At 41.7% G+C, this 19,178-nt stretch overlaps 1 protein-coding gene across 1 annotated transcript in view; it reads left to right on the top strand.

Annotated features, from left to right (window-relative positions):
* The window catches only part of PLEKHG1 (pleckstrin homology and RhoGEF domain containing G1), an 89,696-nt gene that overhangs the window by 37,688 nt on the left and 32,830 nt on the right, over positions 1-19,178 (top strand). The window contains exon 2 of the mRNA XM_053974401.1: positions 4,613-5,151. Coding sequence (XP_053830376.1) covers positions 4,613-5,151 — 539 coding nt within the window. The remainder of the gene's footprint in view (positions 1-4,612; positions 5,152-19,178) is intronic.

The following is a 19,178-nucleotide window of genomic DNA, read 5'->3' as shown; positions in this document are numbered from 1 at the left end:
TGTCTGTGGAGCAGGGACGTGTCATTGTTCTTGCTGGGGAGTGCTCTGGGGTCGTGCCATGCCAGTGTGTGTGTGTGACACAGGAGCAGGGAGCTTTGCAGGGGCTGGGAAGGGGGAGAGAGTAACTGAATTAATGCGAAGGCACAAACAAGAAATGACCTTGTTTGGGGAGCATGTTTCCTTGTGAGTAGGGACAAGTAGTAATTATGCTCCTTTCAGTGCTGAACTAACAAGTAATTACTGTTATTCCTTAATTAAAGTATGCAAATTGAAGATTTCTTTTTTTTTGTTTTCTCCCCAGACTGAGTTAAATACTGTTATTCACAACTGACAAAAGTTCTCAATATTATTTTGATTCATCCTTGAAAAGGTTCAGTAACCAAAAGAAAGCCTAACAAAAAAAGCAGTGAACCAGGCCAGACATGGGTCAGGGTATAGAAGACTTGCTCAGAGTGTGTGCCTCTGCAGGCTCTGGGGGTACCTACAATTTCACACAGTGTTTGCAGACTGAGTTTTGATGAATGCACCTACCCACTGGTGCTGCTGCTGAAACTGGGAGGATAGGGTGGAGTGGGCTTGTAAATCAGTCCTACAGGGTATGGGACAAAAATTACTTGCTTTTTATAGTAAGTTTCTATGAAAGACAGAAACTTACAAGAGGTTACAGGGTTTGCAAAGTCACTGGGTCAGTTATGATTCATAGAGAGCAATCCTGGGGGAGGCTGTTTACTCTCTCTTCACTCTCATTAGTTCATTTTTGAATTTCTCACCAGGCATTTGCTACAGACCTTAGGTAGTTGGTGGGAGCGTGAAGTTACTTTGTGGTACAACTGCAGAGTAAAAGTACTCCTTGGAGCTCTGAAAAGCCAAATACAGACCCTGACAAGAGAAAAGAGGATGGGCATGTAGCTATGGCAGTGACCTCCATTCAATTGCTTTCTGTCCTGATGCCCTTGTGACTGCAGAAATCATCTAAAAACTCTTCCTAATTTTAACAGCGAGGGTAGTTGTAGAGGTTATTTTCCTGCCTAAATGTTCTAAGATGATCAGGTCCAACTGTTAGCCCAGTGGTCATGCCAAGTCCACCACTAAACCATGTCACCAAGTGCCACATCTACACATCCTTTAAATACCTCCAGGGATGGTGACTCCACCATTTCCCTATGTAGCCTGTTCCAGTGCTTGACAGACCATTTGGTAAAGAAGTATTTCCTAATATCCACTCTAAACCTCCCCTGGTGCTACTTGAGGCTGTTTCCTCTTGTCCTATCATTTGTTATTTGGGAGAAAAGGTTAACCCCCACCTAGCTACAACCTCCTTTTAGGTAGGTAGTTACAGAGAGCAATAAGGTCTCCCCTGGAACCTCCTTTTGTCTGAGCTGAACACCCTCAGCTCCTTCACCTGCTCCTCATAAGATTTGTACTCCAGACCCTTCCCAGCTCTGTTGCCCTTCTCTGGAGGCACTCCAGCACCTTAGCGTCTTTCTTTCAGTGAGGGGCCCAAAACTGAACACAGGATTTGAGGAGTGGACTCACCAATGCCAAGTACAATGCTGAAACAGATGGGTTTCTGAAGACAAACTTGTGAAGCCTTGCAAGATTTACAGATCCTGTGTTATTGGGAAAGGCTATAGGTTTTTCACAGCTACCTATACCTGAGGCAGGAACTGAGAGCTGGGCAGAACCAGGGTGTACCCCCAAGCCCTGATTTCCATGAGCAGAGTGTTTGGTTTAGGACTTGCCAGCTGAGGAAAGGAAGCTGCTTCCTGGTTCTGTGTCATGCTGAAATCCCCAGTCCTCTGCGCTCTGCCTTTCTTACAAGTGTGCCAGCTGCCTAGGTGCCTACCTGGTGCTCTGCAGGAACACTGCTTCTGCGCCATCAGAGTGCACCTGAGAAACATATTTTACTGGTTGGAGACACATTGGACAAAATTGTAACAGAACTCTCCACAGAGAAGCCAAATGACAATTTACATCTGCCTGGGAAAGGAGTAAAAATGAAGTAAAAAATAAGTTTTCAGATTAATAGTCAGGATGAGGTTCTGAGGACACAACAGACCAAGTAGCAAATACCTAGTTTGGTGTAGTTTATGTAGAAGTATCCAAGAATAGCAATTTATATAAAAAATAGAGGAACTTGAGTCAACCATGTTGCATGCAATTAATTAGCCATGCCTTGCAGTTGCCTGGGGTTTGCCAAGGTCACTGGGGATACAGGTATTAAAGAGAAAGCCCATTTTAACTATTCCAACTAATCCTCAGCTTTTTTGATAAGCAATAACACTGTCATTAAACATGAGAATAAGTGGATTTACTTTGGTTTTCTAAAACATATTAGGTTCTCCTAATGCTTCTGGCTACAAATGTGTCCTATGTAAAACTACCTTTAACATTTTTTCTGACTCCAGTGTCATTGATGTGAACTGTATTTTGTTTCTATTTTTTTATATTAATGAAAATTTTTATGAAGCAAATACTACTATCAATGCCTTTGCATTATTACCTGAGAGGCAGACCATATGTTAATGAAACAGGAAGAAAAGAATGTGGAGTAATGGAATTTCATAAGAATCCTTTGCTTCCCTCCTAAATGTAGCTAATCAGGTATTTCTTTGTCATGTAATTTTAGTAAAATACCTTGGAGTAAGTTAGCGGAAGTGCTGCCCCTGTTATCATGTTTATCCTGTGCATTTTTCAAGGGGGCATTTTTCATTCAGCAATGTTGTGCTTTCTAACTTGAATGTGAAAAATGATCCAAAGCTGATAACAAAAATACATTCTTTCTTATCAAAAATGTATACTTTCTTATCACCAGTAATAGCAAGGCACATATCACTTTCTATACCCACATAGAAACAAGAGAATTTCACTGCATTTTTCTGTTTAAATTTTCCCCCTATTTTATTGCTTTATATCTTATTTTGGAATTGGTACTTGATGTGGTTTATTCAAAAAGGGTAAGAAAATATGCTTCTGTGCTTCAAAACTAGAAGAACCTGGCACAAAGAAAGGCTATAGATTTGGAGACTCTAAGATAAAACCAGAGGTACAGACCTGCTGAATTAGATTTTTAATCTAATGGCCAATTTCTAACCCTTGTAATGAGCAAATTACTCTTGGTGTTAATTCTGTGCATCACCTTGAGGGCAATACTTCTCCTTAATAAAAAGCTAATCCCGTCATGACTGAAATGGTGCTAGTAATTACTCACATCCAAATGAAATCTTATGCATTCAAGACAGGCCAAATAAATCAAAACATTTTTCTCTGGTATTCTATTCCTGTTTGCTTTGGATTTATTTTGAAAAATGGGAGAGTTGCTTTCAGCTTTGGATGAAATCCTCCCCCTGCTCTGACAGCTGCAGGAGCTGTGTGTCCGGGAGGTTTCTGCTTGTAATTGCATAGCAAGTCTGACTCAGTTCAAGAAGGGCCACCTTAAAGGTTGGGCGGGTTTGATTTGCAGCTTTATGGTTTCTTTACTGAAACTGTTGTCAAGAGCTGTAATTACTGGTATGAATTTTTGAAAAGTTGTCACTGAACTAAAATAAGGACTAAGCTACCGTGCTGTGGGTAGCATCAGTATTGCTTTTCTTCCTAAATTGTCACAAGTTTCCCTTTTATCACAGGACAGGCATTATGAAATTCCATGAGTTTGTGGCAAGATTTTTTTTGGGAGGACACTTCTTAGGGAAACAAAGCTTTGAAGTATTGAATTTACCTGCAGCTACTTTTGCAGATTCTTATGCTTCATCACACACAACTTGGCCAGAGACGAATCTACATTGCATCATGGACAGTGACCCGCAGGGCAGTTTGGCAAGGAAAATAAAGCAGAATTGAAATTCCAACAGGAAGACAGACATCTTATTTTGTTGTTGCACTGATCTGAAAAACAGCTTTGGGTCAGTTCAGCAGGGGGTAATATTCTGGCTTGAACACAACAGTTTTAGAATTACTTATTTTCCCAGTAGAAAGTGGAATTATTTGGCAGCACTCTTTCCAATGGGGACTCTTTCTTCAGAAACTACATTATTTTCTTTGGGAAATTGTTCTGCTTTTAGTATTTTTGTACAAGCCACAGAGCTGGTAATTGATAACTGCTTTGAGTTTTTTAAGGACTGTTGGCTTTATGGGATTCAAAATGAAAGACACTTTCTGGTATCACTGTGTGTTTCTTGAGATTTCCAAACCTCCCAATCCAGGGTCAGGGCTCAGCTGGGAGATAGCAGAGACTGCTCCCACTAAAGTTGTGAGGGTCTTTTATAACTTTAGGGAAAATGTTTTGAGTTCTGTTTTTCTCCTGTGTCGAGCCTGTGCAGTGGATGTGCTAGAAACAAGCCCAGCACACTGGCAGAAAAAGGATGTGCCAGAGACAGAAGTGTAAGCAGGAGGAATGCAGTGTTGTAGCTCTCATTGGGGGATCCCTACAACCTAAAAATCATTAGAGTTACAGTTACAGCCCCCCAAACCAAGTTGTTCTGGTTGTCTTTTGGTTTAGAGTTTTGGCTGCTTTCTATGCAAAAAGCTTTAAAAGTATCTGCCGTCAAGTTTTGCATTACATGGAGCAGAGACAATAAACCCACTTCTTCTGTTTGTTTATTTGTTTGTTTAGATGACTTCCACTTACCTCTTGATGTTGTACCAGCTGTGACAGAGGCCCTTGACTCCAAGAAGAAGGAGGAAGATTTGCACAAGGAGAACAGATCTTTCCACTACTGTGAGAAAAACACCATGGACCTGTCAGACAGTGACCGTCCTGTCAGCTTTAGTTCCACTTCCTCCTCTGCATCCTCCAGGGACAGCCACTGCTCCTTTGGAAGCAGAATGACCTTGGTTTCAAACAGCCACTTGGGTTTGTTTAACCAGGATAAAGAAACAGGTGCCATCAAGCTAGAACTGGTCCCAGCCAGGCAATTTTCCAGCAGCAAGATGCGCAAAAACTCTTCTGTGGAGCAAGAGGATCCTGAGGGAAGCCTTGAGAAAAGGCCAAACATGCCAAGGAAAGCAGAACCAAAAGGAGCAAGCAAAAACGGTGCGATGTCCCTGGCCACAGAGCCCACCAGTCCAAAGCTCCTCTACGTAGACAGAGTCGTCCAAGAGATTCTGGAGACAGAGAGGATGTACGTGCAGGATCTAAACAGCATTGTCAAGGTAGGGGGCTTGGTTAAGACAGTGTTAACTGCTCCATAATGCCATTTTTTACATTGTTTGATTTCACAGTGGTACAGATGGACCTGACAATGGAACTGGCATTTGCTGGTCTTTATCGATTAGTGTAACATCATTGTTCAAGTGTATTTCTAGTTTTCATTTGATTTGATAAATCTAAGATGTTACTGTGTGTTCATGAAGAAATAACAGAAACATCCTACAGCTGACAGCAGTAGTGAACAAAGAGTGATAAATGCTTTGCAGTAAAAAAAATTATAATATTTTTATATTTACAAAAAAAGAATTACTCTGTGTCCTAGAATGTATAGCAAGAAGTAAAACAGATTTAACTGCCTCTTCATAGGCTTCATCTGAAGAGTCTAACTGATTTTTCCTGGCCCTCCCAGAGTCCTAGCCCTGCAAGTTCTTTCCTGCCTTTTCCCCTGTCCTTTTCATACAGCTCACAGCTGAAGTCTGTTCTCTCTCTGTCCTTGGCCTTTGGTATTGACTATGGCATATGTATCTGCTGGAATATACTGTTGTTTGGCTGTAATATGAAGGAATTATGTTTTCTTTAATATTTATTCTGAATGGATATAGCATTTATTAGCAGCAATAGACTTTTTGTCCAATCCCTAGCCTAACAGTACTTTTCATTTCCTCTTTCTAGTACAGGGTAAAATATGGATGAGCCCTTCTGTAGATTGTTCTTTTCACTCTGTACGTGTGTCTGTGCCATCAGCATCATTCTGCTTTGCATTTTTGAAGATGACAATTGATTCCCTTGGCTATTGTTTGTAGTCTACATGTTTAACACGCAAGAAGTGCTGTGTGCTGTTTGTAGAACGTAGAGCTCCAGGTATATATCGAGCTCTCAGGTGTATGTAGTCACCTGAGATAGGAAATATCAGCCAGCTGGAGACACTCTCCCCACCTTCATCTCTAACCTGCATGGTCCCACAATAGCAGAGGAAAAATGTGAAGGCTTTGATAACTCAAATGCATCTTGTGATTAAAACACCAGCACCCCACCCTGCAAAGTTCTGAGAAAGGTTGCTGTTTCTGCAAGATTTCATTGGTTTCCATAGCTGGAGCCGTTTCACTACATTCAACTGTTGCCCCAGTTTCATTTTGGACTGTTTAAGGTTGCCAGATGTTGCAGAACCAAGTCAGCTTCTGTGCATAGTAACCACTCACTAGGCATTACTTCCATGGTTTTGGATGGAAGGAGGACGCATCCTCCTATGCTGTAAACTGTACAACTTGAGAAACTGAAAACTAACATGAATATCTTGTTACAGATTTTCCAATTACAAGCAAGAATACCAATAAACGCTTTCTGGAGAATACTTCCAGCATCACTACAGTAGATGTAGAGTAAATAAGACAAATGCTTTTTTAGTTATGGAAGAACTGAAGTAATTGTGAACCTGTGAAATACCCAAGCCTGTTTCCTGCAGCAACTGATAATGAATCTAGAAAGCTTTGTGTGATACTAGACAGCACATCGAGTGGTTGGCAGTGGAGCTTTTCTTAGGTAGGTGATGGGGATGTAAGGACTTCAAAGGAACTGCTTCCCAGGTAGTGAAGACAGTGGGGAACCAGCTGCCTCAGCCTGTGCAGAATGGTTCTCTTGGTTTCAGGGAAGGGAGGGGTGACTTGGAGCAAACTTCTTCAGAAGGGCACATTTTGAAAGTTTCTCAGGATTCCCTTCTCCACAAGTTACCTTAGCAATGCTGCAATAATTCACCTAAGCAAGGGTGGGGGTTGTGAGAAGATTGGGAAGACTCCACAGAGATCTGTAGGAGTGCTGTAGCCTTATAGAGCTTGATTATCTGGGCCTCTGTGATTTGAGGCCACGTAGTTTGGCAGGCAGGTGCCAGGTGCTGAGCCAAACTAAGATGAAGGAAAGCAGCTTGATTTGTCTTATTTTCCAGATAGACATGGGTCAGATTTGGCAGCTGGTTGGGAAATGGGATGAGAATGGGAAAAGGGGAGCTGGAGAGAGGTCAAAGGGCAACTGCTGCCCAAGAAGTGTGTGGGAACTGAAGAGACACATGAACGTGGGAGCTGGTGGAGTAAAGCATAAGCAAGTGAACCAGTGGTAAGTGGAGAGAGAGAAAATAGTTATTGGGAAAACAATGTGAGGAAATGAGGGAAAACCCAGAAAGTGGAAAGTTGAAGTACAAGATTGGATGGAACTGGAGCTCTCTAGTGAGTTTTCAGCTGACAGTCAATACAGAACCACTGCTGGGGTCATCTAGTCCAACCTCCCTGCTCAAGCAGGGTCATCCTAGAGCACTTGGCACAGGATTGTGTCCAGATGGTCCTTGAATACCTCCAGTGAGGGAGAGTCCACAGCCTCTCTGGACAATCTGTTCCAGTGCTCAGTTACCCTTCCTCATATTCAGGTAGAGCTTCCTGTGCATCAGTTTCTGCCTGTTGCCTGTCACCCTAGTGCTTGGCACCCCAGAGAAGAGCCTGGAAGCATCCTCTTCACACCCTCCCGTCAGGTGCTTCACTGACAAGATTTCCCTCTTCTCAAGGTGGAACAGGCACAACTCTCTGAACCTTTCATTGTAAGAGAGATGCCCCAGTGGACTAAATCATATTCATTGCCCTCCACTGGACTCACTCTAGCAGCTCCATGTCTCTGGTGCTGAGGAGCCCAGGACTGGATGCAGCACTCCAGATGTGGCCTCACCAGGGCTGAGCAAAGGGGCAGGATCACGTCCCTTGACCAGCTGGCAATGCTTTTCCTGAGGGACCCTAGGATACCATTGGCCTTCTTGGCCACAAGGGCCCACTGCTGGCTCATGGACAGCTTGTTGTCCACCAGGACCCCCAGAAGCTTATATACACAGTCTAAAAGTAGTAAGGAGGGCTGGATTTTTTTGTTTCAGGATGGGTTTTTTTGGCAGAGGGAGGGAGAAAGAGGAGGGGGGGAAACCCACATACAAAGACCTAAAACCTGAAGAGGTGTCAGATTGAGGGCAGCATAAGAACAAAAAGGGAAAAATCAATAGGTGCTGTTTTAATCACCCTCTACCCCCATCTGAGAACTATCAGTAGAGATATAGTCTAATGCTTTTTATCCTCTAGTAGAGGGGATTTGCCGATGCTACATTCTCTGTAGGCAGTAGAAACATACTTGAAAAGAATGTGTTCTCACTGTTGTTCCCAGGACTTTGAAACAGGTTTCAGGACTGGAACTGAGAGGGTGTCAAAACTCACATCCATGAATCTACATTCTCTACATTTCTGGTATAAAAATGCTAAGCAAATTTGCCTAATTTTTTTCCCTTCCTTCAGTTGGGGGTGCTATTTCTTGGGCTTTAGATTTTTAGGGTGTGGGAACTTTTTTTTTTATTAGTTTCAGTGGTGGAGGGGGTGTCAGTTTTGTTTATTTCACTTGATCATTTCTTTTTATATACCCATGCTCTTTCCCATTAGCCAGATCAGTAATGAATACATAAACCAGGATGGAACCCAGTATTAGCCCCTATGGTATGCCACTAGCCACTGGCCTCCAACTAGATTTTGTGCCTGTGATCACCCCCCTCAGGTCCTGTTGGTTCAGCCAGTTCTCAGTCAAACTTACTGTCTGCTTATCCAACTCCTACTCCTTCAGCTTGTGCATGAGGATCTTAAGGCATGTAAGAGCCTTCCTGAAGTTGAGGTAGACAATATCCACTGCTTTCAATTCATCTACCAAGCCAGTCATTTCATGGTTAAAAGGTTATCAGACTGGTCAACTTTCCCTTGGTGAATACCTGATGACTGTTCTTGATTACCTTCTTGTCTTTACTGTGCCAGGAACTGGTTTCCAGGGCTAGCTGAGCACAAATGACCTATTAACATGGATGATTGTGAAATTCATATAGGATCCTGGTACTAGTCATAATATCAAAAGTCAGTTCATTAAGAGTTAGCCTAGCACAGTATTTTGGGCAGTGTCCTTTCCAACCTGTGTTGTCCTTAGAATATGGAGTTGTCATGCCTGAAGTAAAATACTATGGAGGAATGGGGCAAAATAGAATTTTATTCTTTTTATGCTTGTATTGACCTAATGCTGTTAGGGCATTGGTAAGTAAATAAATAAAGTAAAAAGTCATAATTACTGTTGCCTTTTGAGTATCTGGGTGATCTTAACAGTGCCAAGTTGGTAGACAGAAGTAGAAATTGACTTCATGGGATGTGGTTAATGTGATTTTTTAATGAACCTGGAAAGCTGCTGAGGTTTTCCAGTTTTCTTTCCAACTGCTGACAAGAAGTATTTGGCAGGTTTAGGATGAGGTACAGGTGCTATTGGCACCTTTGCTCCAGGATAAGCATTAAAAAACAACTGCTTTCCTAGCCAGTACAGCCATTTTGCCTGTGACCTGGAAGGACAGTTGAGTTAGGATTGTTTTGAGGCATGCTGTTGTGATTCTTGCACAGGCAAGCATTGCAACAGGGATAGAGTGAACTTTTCCACCATTTGCTATGTTTTATCAGATGATCTGTTAAGGATAATTACAATTTTGAATGAGTGCAGCTTGAAGCTTGTTTTGGGCAAGTTTGTGATGAGAAATTGGATACCTCTGCTTCCTGCTTGTATCATGCTGACAGGTGTACTGGCCAGGGCAGAACTCACTGACCTTTTCCTCTTCAGGACCTAGCCTGACTTTTTCAAGTAGTAATGTAGTTAGAATAGACCTGAATTTAAATTAGAGTCACTTACTGAAGTGATTTTTTTTCTCCCCTGAGTAAAATGATATTCCTGAAGTTATAAAAAAATCTGTGTTTTGCCCTTGCAGTTCATAGGAGTCAGAAGCTCCCATTCATAATTTTTATAAATGCTTGTAACTGTAGAAAGACATTGACATTTCTGTTTTACCTTTGCAAAATGAAAGAATAATGCAAATGCACTGTTACAATACTTGCATCTGCACCCCTATCAGTATAAAAATATAAGTAAAAGGGCATTGGTATCTGTAGAACAACTAGAGAGGACTGAAGTGTGCATTGTCAGTGTGTTTCACATTTATTTGATGCAAACAGAGGTTGAACTTCAGAAATCTTGAACTCCATCTGAAATCTGGGAGACTTCATTTATGTGAATGAATTCCTCTACACTTTAATTCCAAACGTGACTTCTTTTTAAACTGTCTCCACTGAACTAGTTGAAGTCTTTGTCCTTTCTCCTCTCCAGATCTTTGTCCCTTTGTCCCTCCTTTTATACCTAACTCTCCTCATTTGAAAAAGCCCCATTCCCCACTGCACAATCTCCTGCTTATGATCTTGCTATCTCTCTGTCCTAAGTCTTCTCTCAGTAAATCCCATCTGCATCCCATCAGTATGTTGTCTCATTTCCTTATGTGATCTTTTGCTTTTTAGTATTAATCTTTCTCATGTTCTTCATTTCTTCTGATTACAGAGCTCTCTCCATAGCTCTCTCAGCAGGCCTGACAACATTTTCATCACCATTCCTAATTTTTCTGCCCTCTTAAGTGGACAGAAGTTAAGAGGGATGTCCACCGGGCTTTCCTTGGTTCCCATTTTGTCCTTCCCATCTTTCTGTAGTATTCCTTTATGTCTCCTCTGCCCTGAAATTGCACAGCATGCTTTTCTATACTGTTTATGGCTTGCAGAGAGTCACTGAGACATGGGAACAATCTTTTCCATGCTCTTGCCTCAGAGGATTGGATCTGAGCCAGATGTCGCTGGCAGCACCTGAGAATGGCAGTTGTGGGTTAAGGCCTTGTGAAGCTTGAGCTGAACCTTGCAAAGGACCATTGCTAGAAGTTCCTACTGAGGATACGTGAATTTGGAGGGTTCCTCTTCACCCCACCCGAGTATGGTCAAAAATAGAGGAATTTACATTAAAGCAGCAAAAGCATTACCCTGAGAAACAAAGTCTCCATTATGCTTGAATCTGCTGCTGTCTCTCCCTGAGACAGGAGGGTATGGTTCATGTCCCTGCTAGTCAGCCTGGGGGTGCTTGTCTTCTCAGGGGAAAGGTCACCAAAATTTTTCAACATGAGCAAAAAAGGGCATTCTTTCTCAAAAAGCCTCAGGGGAATGGCTTTGCTGAAATCTCCTAGAACAACTCATCAGGGAGGCAGGTTTCTGGCATGGAAAGCTTCATCTGAGGTGAACACGTCTGTTGAAGCTATATACTCCTTGTGGGGTGGGGGCAAGCCGTGCAAGGGGAAATGTTGGATGTTTAAGGTAGATACGTGTTGGGGCACCAGTGATGAAGGGAAGCCCTTCTGAGAGGAAGTCAGTGTCGGAATGTTATTGTTCCCTGTTTCCTGTCTCCCGGTGCTGCAGCTAGAGAACTCCTTCTGTGTTTTAAGCAGTTAGTTAAAAAGACCACTCTGAAGACTGCAGTGTGCACATTGTCACTTGTGATGTGTTAGTAAAAGCATAGTTGCTTGTGCTCTGGGTTTGCTGGGTAGTGTTGCTGTGAATGTTAATTCTTTGTAGATTCAAAATCTGGGAATTCCAGTATAGCTAAACCATCCCATAATGCTTGTTCCCACATTATAGTTAATTTTGACACATGAGCTCTTTTCCTATGCCTGCTAACCTGCATTCCTGAGAAAGATACCTTTGGATTGCTGACATAAGTTGCATGTGAAAATTTGGATAAACAATTTATGTGAAAAACAAATACTATGTTTTGTATAAATGTAGTATGATTATGCAACAGTGATAAGTTTAACTGTGATTGGTATTTGTTAAATTTTTGAGCTGAACTTTCTCACTGCTTTTCTTTCATCCATGAAGAAAGAGCAGTGTCGAATTCTGATTGACCTCTTTAATGGAAAGTTTGGCTTAAAGCAATGGAAGTTTTTTCCAGTAATACTGTGATATGACAGCTGAAACTGAAGCATCTCAATACATGTCCAAGAGGCCTTCTTGAAGTTTGTGAAGTTTAAACAGCAATATAAATCAGAGCAGAAAAATATTCCACTTAATTATTTGTAATTAATTTGTAAGTAGGTTTATTAGAGAACAGTAGTGTTGCATTTTGTTTACAGAGTTGCTGTTTATGAATCAGGACCAGTGCAGACTGCTGAGAAGGGACGTAGTTAGGAACACCACAGGGTAAGTTACCAAACAGGTGTAAATAGCTATTCTGGCTACCCTTAAATAAATACCTAAAGTAAATCAGACTTCTTTCTTCTGATGCACTTCAGGGTTAGTTCCGTTTTCCCTACAGACTTCTTCCTTCCCGTATGTGAGCCACATTAAACATCCTTAAGCAACCTAAAGTAGTGGAAATATACACAAACTGGGTTTTCTGTTTGTGTCTTAAATAGTTTTAGATGTGGTTGTTTCTAGAACCCCGAGATCTTGAACAAAAGTGTTTTGCCAGCTACATATGCTGTAAACTCCTCATCATATGTGCCCTTTAATGATGCCTAACAAAAGCAGAAGCAAAACCCAAACCTCGCAGGATGAGAAAGGTTCTGGGTTTTGGGAAAAGAGGTTTTATAGCTGTACAATATGAATATCGTGTTGTGGACAACCAGAAGTAACCTAATAAAGAACTTGTGTGGTGTAAGCATCTGCTTATGCTGTGGCATGAAGAGGGAGCTGTTTGTAAACTAACTTCACGGGAAATATGCAAAGCCAGGGTTAAATATACTGATGCATGGTTTTTCTTATCCGCATCACCACTACTTCAGTCTTATTTCTGCTGGCAGCATTCATAAATTTCTTTCATTCAGCATGTTCCCAAGTACTTGAAAGACACTGAATAAAATGTCATTGCTGCCTTCTTTTTCCTTCACCTGTACTTTGCATCCAGTTCTTATCTTACAGCTACACTGTAGAAACTTGCTGGGACAGAGGCTGTCTTTGTCAGGTGATTGCAGAGCTTCACTGGTTGACTGGGACTGCAAACGTTAAGACAGCACAAATGTATATCCATAGCTTTGGGTTTGTTTTAAGGTCAGCTCTGTGTTTGCACAGCACAGAAGGGTGAGTTACACTACAGTAATAAATGAGCTGTCTATAAATGTACAGTGAGCCTTAAACTGTGGGTGGGAGAGAAGCAGCAGGGAGGGCTGCTGCTCTTCCAGGGAGCCACAGAATTGCCAAAAAGCCTGGCTGCTGTTACTCTTGTCCTCCCTTTTCTGGCAGCAGGGCGTAAATCATTCGACCGTGCTGTCTGCAACCTCCTACCCACTTGCTGAATGTGAATGAATATAGATTAAAGGATGAAAGTTAATCTTCTGTTCCAGAAAGCTTTATTCTTTTGGGAGCAGGGGGGCAAGGGGTAGATGTAATTTAAATATGGAGTGTGCCATTTAGGAGTGCTGGTGGTGGCCAGGGGGCTCCAGGATTGAAATGCCCTTCCTGTGACTGCACTGAGGCTGGAGCGGGAGGTTGTGTCCCTGCCTAGGGGAATGCATGGAGCCCTTCTGGGATTCAGGAAGTAACAAAAGAGAGGTCTCTTCACCTCTGCCCTCCGTCTTGTTGTTGCTTGCTGGCTGTGGATAAGGAGCTCCACAGAACAGAGCAGCAGCAGCTTTACAAAAGTTTATAGAGTAGGCAGGAAAACTGTGAAGAAGAGGTCTGAGAGCTGAGAAGCAGGGAGAGGAAGTATAGCTTATGCTGCAAAATTTTCAGTAAACATTACAATGGTTTAGTGAGGTTATATATTTTTTGCAGAATGATTGGGATTTTCTGTAATGAAATTTCATCATGTGGAGGTGATATCTTAAAGGCAAAAACATTTCTGCATTTCCAGCCAGGCCAGTGTTCTAGTAATCCATGAGCTTTAAGCCTGAATGCTTAACAAACCACACAGTAGTCTCTCTCTTTTTTGCTCTTACCACTCCAGCAAATTAAGGTGGAGGTAGCTGCTATTTTTCCTGGTTTCATGAGCAGACCATTTTGCAAATAAGACACTTTAGCAGAGTTTTTCCTTGCAAACCACTCACTATAAAGTTCCATTTCATTGCTCTTCATATATTCATAAGAAAAGCCATCCAGAAGTCTCTGGTAATCATGTGGTTACTAAGGTTAAGATAAATGCGTGTTTAGGATGTGTGCAGATTTTCTCCATTTTGCTGGGTTTGCATTTTCATTCTTTGGAAATCAGACTCTTTCAGTTTCCCTTCTTGTGTTTTAAAATAAACATTTCTCTTCTGGAATGTCTCATTCAACTTGTAAGCATATTGAGATCTCTTTTTAAAAATGTTATATGCATTTGCCTTACAAATTGGGGAAAGTTTATTTAACAGGGCAAGGGTCTACACCACAAGGCTCAGGTTCTTTTCCTGGGTGATTTGTATATTGGAAGGCCTAATATGCCTTAATAATTCTCAATGTTTTGTTTGACTATGGTTCAATAAGCTTATAATCAGATCAACAAAAGTATGTTGGAAGAAATAATTTATAGATGAAGTTTAATTTTTTTTTTTTAATTTATACTTGCTAAGCACTTCCAGCTGGTGCTTTTTTGAGCAAGATTGAGGTTATTGAATGATGATGATGATTGACACCAATGATGTAGATCTAGAAATCTTTACAGCACTTTGTCTGCCTAGCAACCTCAAACTAATTGACATCCTAATTACTATTAATTATTTTCACTTGGCTGTTTTCATTACTGTAGCTTATTTCTTCTGTGTTTCCTTTTAACTTTAGAAAGGCATTAGATGAGGGCATCACATTACTCCTTAATGACATGTCAGTAAACTACTGATAGCATTTGTGATCCCGTGATCTCCACCTGTGCTCTGAACTTGCTTCTTACCACACCTCTGAGCAGCAATTCTGAGTGCCAGCTTCTGGAAAAAAATCTTGTAGCTGTGATGTGGCAGTGGGTGCTGGCTGATAACTGAAGATAAATGTGGGACATGGTTTTAATCAGTGGCTTTCAACTTCAATAAGTTAGTGTGCTGAAGTGTCTAAGTGATGTTTCATATGAGTTTCTGTTCCCAGTGATTTACCCATAATCATGTTTACAGATGTTGGACCATTTACAGGACTTGTCTGTGTACAATCCATCAATCACAGTTTCAATCTGAGTGCTTTAATGCATCTCTGTCAAATTACAGTTTGATTTAATTGACAGCCTGCCTTCCAACGTGTCTTTTTAAAATGGCAGATTTTAGCATGGAATTCCTGCAGTTGAACAAAGGAATATTACTGAACTCTGACTGTGTTTCGTTAGAGCAAAAATTCACTATGACAAAGAAGGCAAAAATCCATGAGACCAGTCCATCCAGACAGGCTGACAGTTCAATGCTGGATCAGCTGGTGTCAGGTTTTGACCCTCCCAGAGAGCTTTGTTGTATTTGTTTGTATTTCATGCTGAAATGTCTCATGGGACATAAGAAGAAAGCATACACTGGGCAAAAAGAAAGGACATAAGACCCTCAACTGGTGGAGTAGGACATGTGCATCCTCCCACCCCAGTCCTAGAAGGGAACTGTGGGACAAAACTGGAAATTGATACAGGCATCCTCTGACACTGGAGCAGGGGCAAGAGTTTGTGCAGAGCTTGCTTTAAAGGTTCAGGCTCTAAAGCAGGGAGGGGGAACCCACAGCTGCAGGAAGCTGTTCTGCTGTCTCCCAGCCATGCACACTGGTGAGGCAGTTGTCCTTGCCCAGGGCCCCTATGAATGGATTCAGTGCAACAGAGTGTTGAGGGACCTCTCACTGACAGAGTTTTCCAGGGCAAATTCTTTAGTTCATTTCATGAGATTAGCTGTGCTCTGACAGCTTGAAGTCCTGTGACAAGATCTCCTGACTGTTAAATTGTTGACATTGATGTGCCCTAGAAATTTCCAACTTTGTATACGACTGTGCCTGTGCTCATGTGCACAACTGTTCAAAGGCAGCCTAAACCAAAGAAAGAGTGTTTTCAAGGTGGAAGGCATAGTGTTAGGACTCAGGAATCCCTCACTGCTAATTTTAGCTGACACATAACTCACCCTATGGCTTTCCATGTATGTGGGTGAAGCCAAGGGGACCTACTAGGGGTCACTACTTCCAGGCCTTAGTAGCTGCAAATGGGACAGTTTTAACATCTATAATATAGGTGAGGAAGTTGATTATCAAAAATCTGTCCCTCTGGAATAGCTACATAGAAATAAATACTTTTTTTTTTAAATCCACTTCTCTAGGTAAAATTTAAGTTAATACTGTTAACTTATTTACAAAGCCCTAGCTGTGTGAAGTGTAGGGAGATCTCTGTTGTGATCACCTTACTCTGCAATGTTAAACAGTGGAAATAAAACTTACATGTGCTTTCTCTATTTTTAGTCTTTCCTCATACCATATTCTCACGAGTGCTCCCACCATCAATCTTTGCCCTTCTTACATGCAGTCAGTCAGCAGAGTATCATCTTACCGTGTCACGCTTTATTGCCGCTACCCACGGGCTGTGTGTGAGCCAGCTGCACGTGTCAATTGGCACTTCCCAGAAAGCTGGCAGGAAGCACAGGTGAGCTCGGTATGGATCCTCCACCATCCACCTGGGGAGAGGATGGTACTGGCAAGGCGGCCTCCTGCCAGCTCAGAGACTCCACTCTTCTGCAGGGATATTGGAGAGGAAAGAAATCAATCACAAACCGCACATAGTGTCAGATTGTGTAAAGCGGATGGGTTACCTTGGCTGCTCCCATTTGGAGAGTGGCTGACTGTCAGTGCTGGGAGATCTTCTCCATGTCGTTTTCCCTTGATGGCTCCTTGGAGAGTTAGTGCTCTCCAAGCATGTCCTTGGACATGTAGGCGTGTCCTCCGAAGCCCACTTGCAAGACCTGGCACGCCCATTTCCCACAAGGGCAGAGCTTTGCTGCTGCTGACAAGTGGCAGTCTAACATGCAAGGTGCTGAGGGATATAAAACAAATGGAAAAGGTGAGGAGGAAGCACATGGAGCACAGGAGCTTTCTGCTCACGCTGCTGAAGGGAGCAGAGGAGGCTGTGTCTCCAATCCTGTGTTGTTCTCACAAAGACCCTGGCTTAGGCTGTTGGTCAGTGGCAGGACTGTGCTGTGCCTTAGTGAGCATTGCCCCAGGTAGGGGCAGGTCTTTCAGACCTGTCCCTGCTTTGGTCTATGTGAGGTTTTTCCAGCTTCAGATGTCTGTATAGAAAACCCCACCAAGTACCAGTAAAAGGAGAAAGTAGAAAGACATGCTAACAGAAATTTTCTTTCCTATTTAGGTTTCTGGGTTTGCATGTAGTGAATCTGTAGGGTGCACAGTGCAAGCATTTTTAGGTTTCAATACCTTGGACTTGTATAGCCAAAGGAACCAGAGCAATATAGCAAAGTAGGCATAGTATACAAATGTTCATTGCCTTTGCAGAGCACAGCAGTACTTTAAATAAATGAAAAGACCTGCAATGAGCTGCCATCACTAAAATTCATCATTCTTGGCCACCTGTTGTGTGGATAGTGTGCTATTCTTTGAACCACAAGGCATTCAGAGTATGCTGCTATACATGCTGGATAAATTAATAAATAAAATAAATAACAGGGAAAAAAGAATAGGAAAAAAAAATCAGGCAAAAGGTGAATTGGTATATATATAGTTACCTATAAATTAGCAGAATAAACCCTGGGAGGCATTTTATAGTGTCTATTCTAAGGTACATCTGTTGCCCAACTTTCTTAGTTTACAAGTGTGTGGCTAGTTCGGGCAGCATGGTTCTAGCTAGCAGGCTACAAATGTGATCAATTTTGTGGTATGTTTTCCTTCTGGCCTGCAGCCTTTTCCTCCAAGTGATCTGGAAGTAGTGCTTAGATGGCTAAGGCTGCTGAGGTGTTTCAATGGTTCCTCGTCTGCACAGCCATCTGATTTTGGCCAAACACATCGTTGTTGGGTAGAGGGGAGTAGGGAAAAAATATGGCCATGAGTATGGGGTAGTACCTAGGAGTAAAATCTGCTTTACTAGTAGCACAGATCTAGGGAGTATCAGAAAACTGAGAGTCCGAGTGATGCTATGACCCTGCCTGGATCATGTCCTGCTTGATTTAATATTACCTCTCCTTCCTTTGTCTGAAACACTACTCTAAGCCATTGAAGTTTTGATAAATACCTGGTTTTAAATATTTTTAGGTCAGAGACTGAGGCTTTGTGATGTAAGTCCTCAGCTCTTGAACCCAGAGTGTGATGCTGAAATCAGAGACATAGGGCAGCTTTGCTTTCTCCTGCAGCTTGTTTAGGCATTAGAAAGCAAGGTTTCCTAGTGGGTAGAATCCTCTTTTGATTATTTTTTTGGTATTGATATTTAATAAAATTTTCAGTCTTGTGTGCCTGTCTCTTGGCAAAGATGTACCTGTGCAACTACACTGCTCTTTTAACAATTTTGCTTATCTTTTGTGATGTTTTTATATGCACACTCCTGACCTGTAAAGGGATTACTAAGAACTTATATAGTATATATGTTTCTTGCAGAGCAGGATAAAAATTGCTTCTCATTTTACAAGGCAGTGTGGTTTTTCACCCAATTTTTAAAATTTACTATGTTAATATTAACATTACTATTATCCCTTTTTATGTGTAATTTTAACATTACCACAGTGATGGCTGATTTATACTATGGTCTAAACAACAACAGATGAAGTTTTTTAAGATAAGTGTGCATATGTGTTCAAAGGAAAACGGGGTGGCTAGATGAAAATGTCCCACTCATTTGCATTTGATTTCTAAAATTTGGTCATGGAAAACATTAATCAATATGTGATGGTAATTTTGCTCATTTTGTGCTTTTCTTGAAAGTTTTCTCTCATTTCTGATTCATAAAATTGTATTTTTTGGCCCCTGAGGTTAGTGTTTTCATAATTTTATTCCTCTAGAGAGTTTTTTTTTTTTTTTTTTTTTTTGTGATTGTGGAGGAGGAGAGAATAGTTAGAATATGCAGCTTCTAGCAGACATTCCTTCTGATGGATTTGGCATGATGAAAGACAAATGGGGAGAATGTCTTTCTTTCTGGCAAGAAAGAAAGGCAGGGCAGTCTGGCAAGACTCTCCTAGGTTTTGGAGAGTTTCAAGGAAAAGGGAGGACAAAATTATGCA

The sequence above is a fragment of the Vidua macroura genome, chromosome 3 (assembly GCF_024509145.1).
Source record: "Vidua macroura isolate BioBank_ID:100142 chromosome 3, ASM2450914v1, whole genome shotgun sequence".
NCBI classification, from domain to species: domain Eukaryota; kingdom Metazoa; phylum Chordata; class Aves; order Passeriformes; family Viduidae; genus Vidua; species Vidua macroura.
Note: the sequence above shows the minus strand (reverse complement) of the source record. Positions and strands in the feature narration are given on the sequence as shown.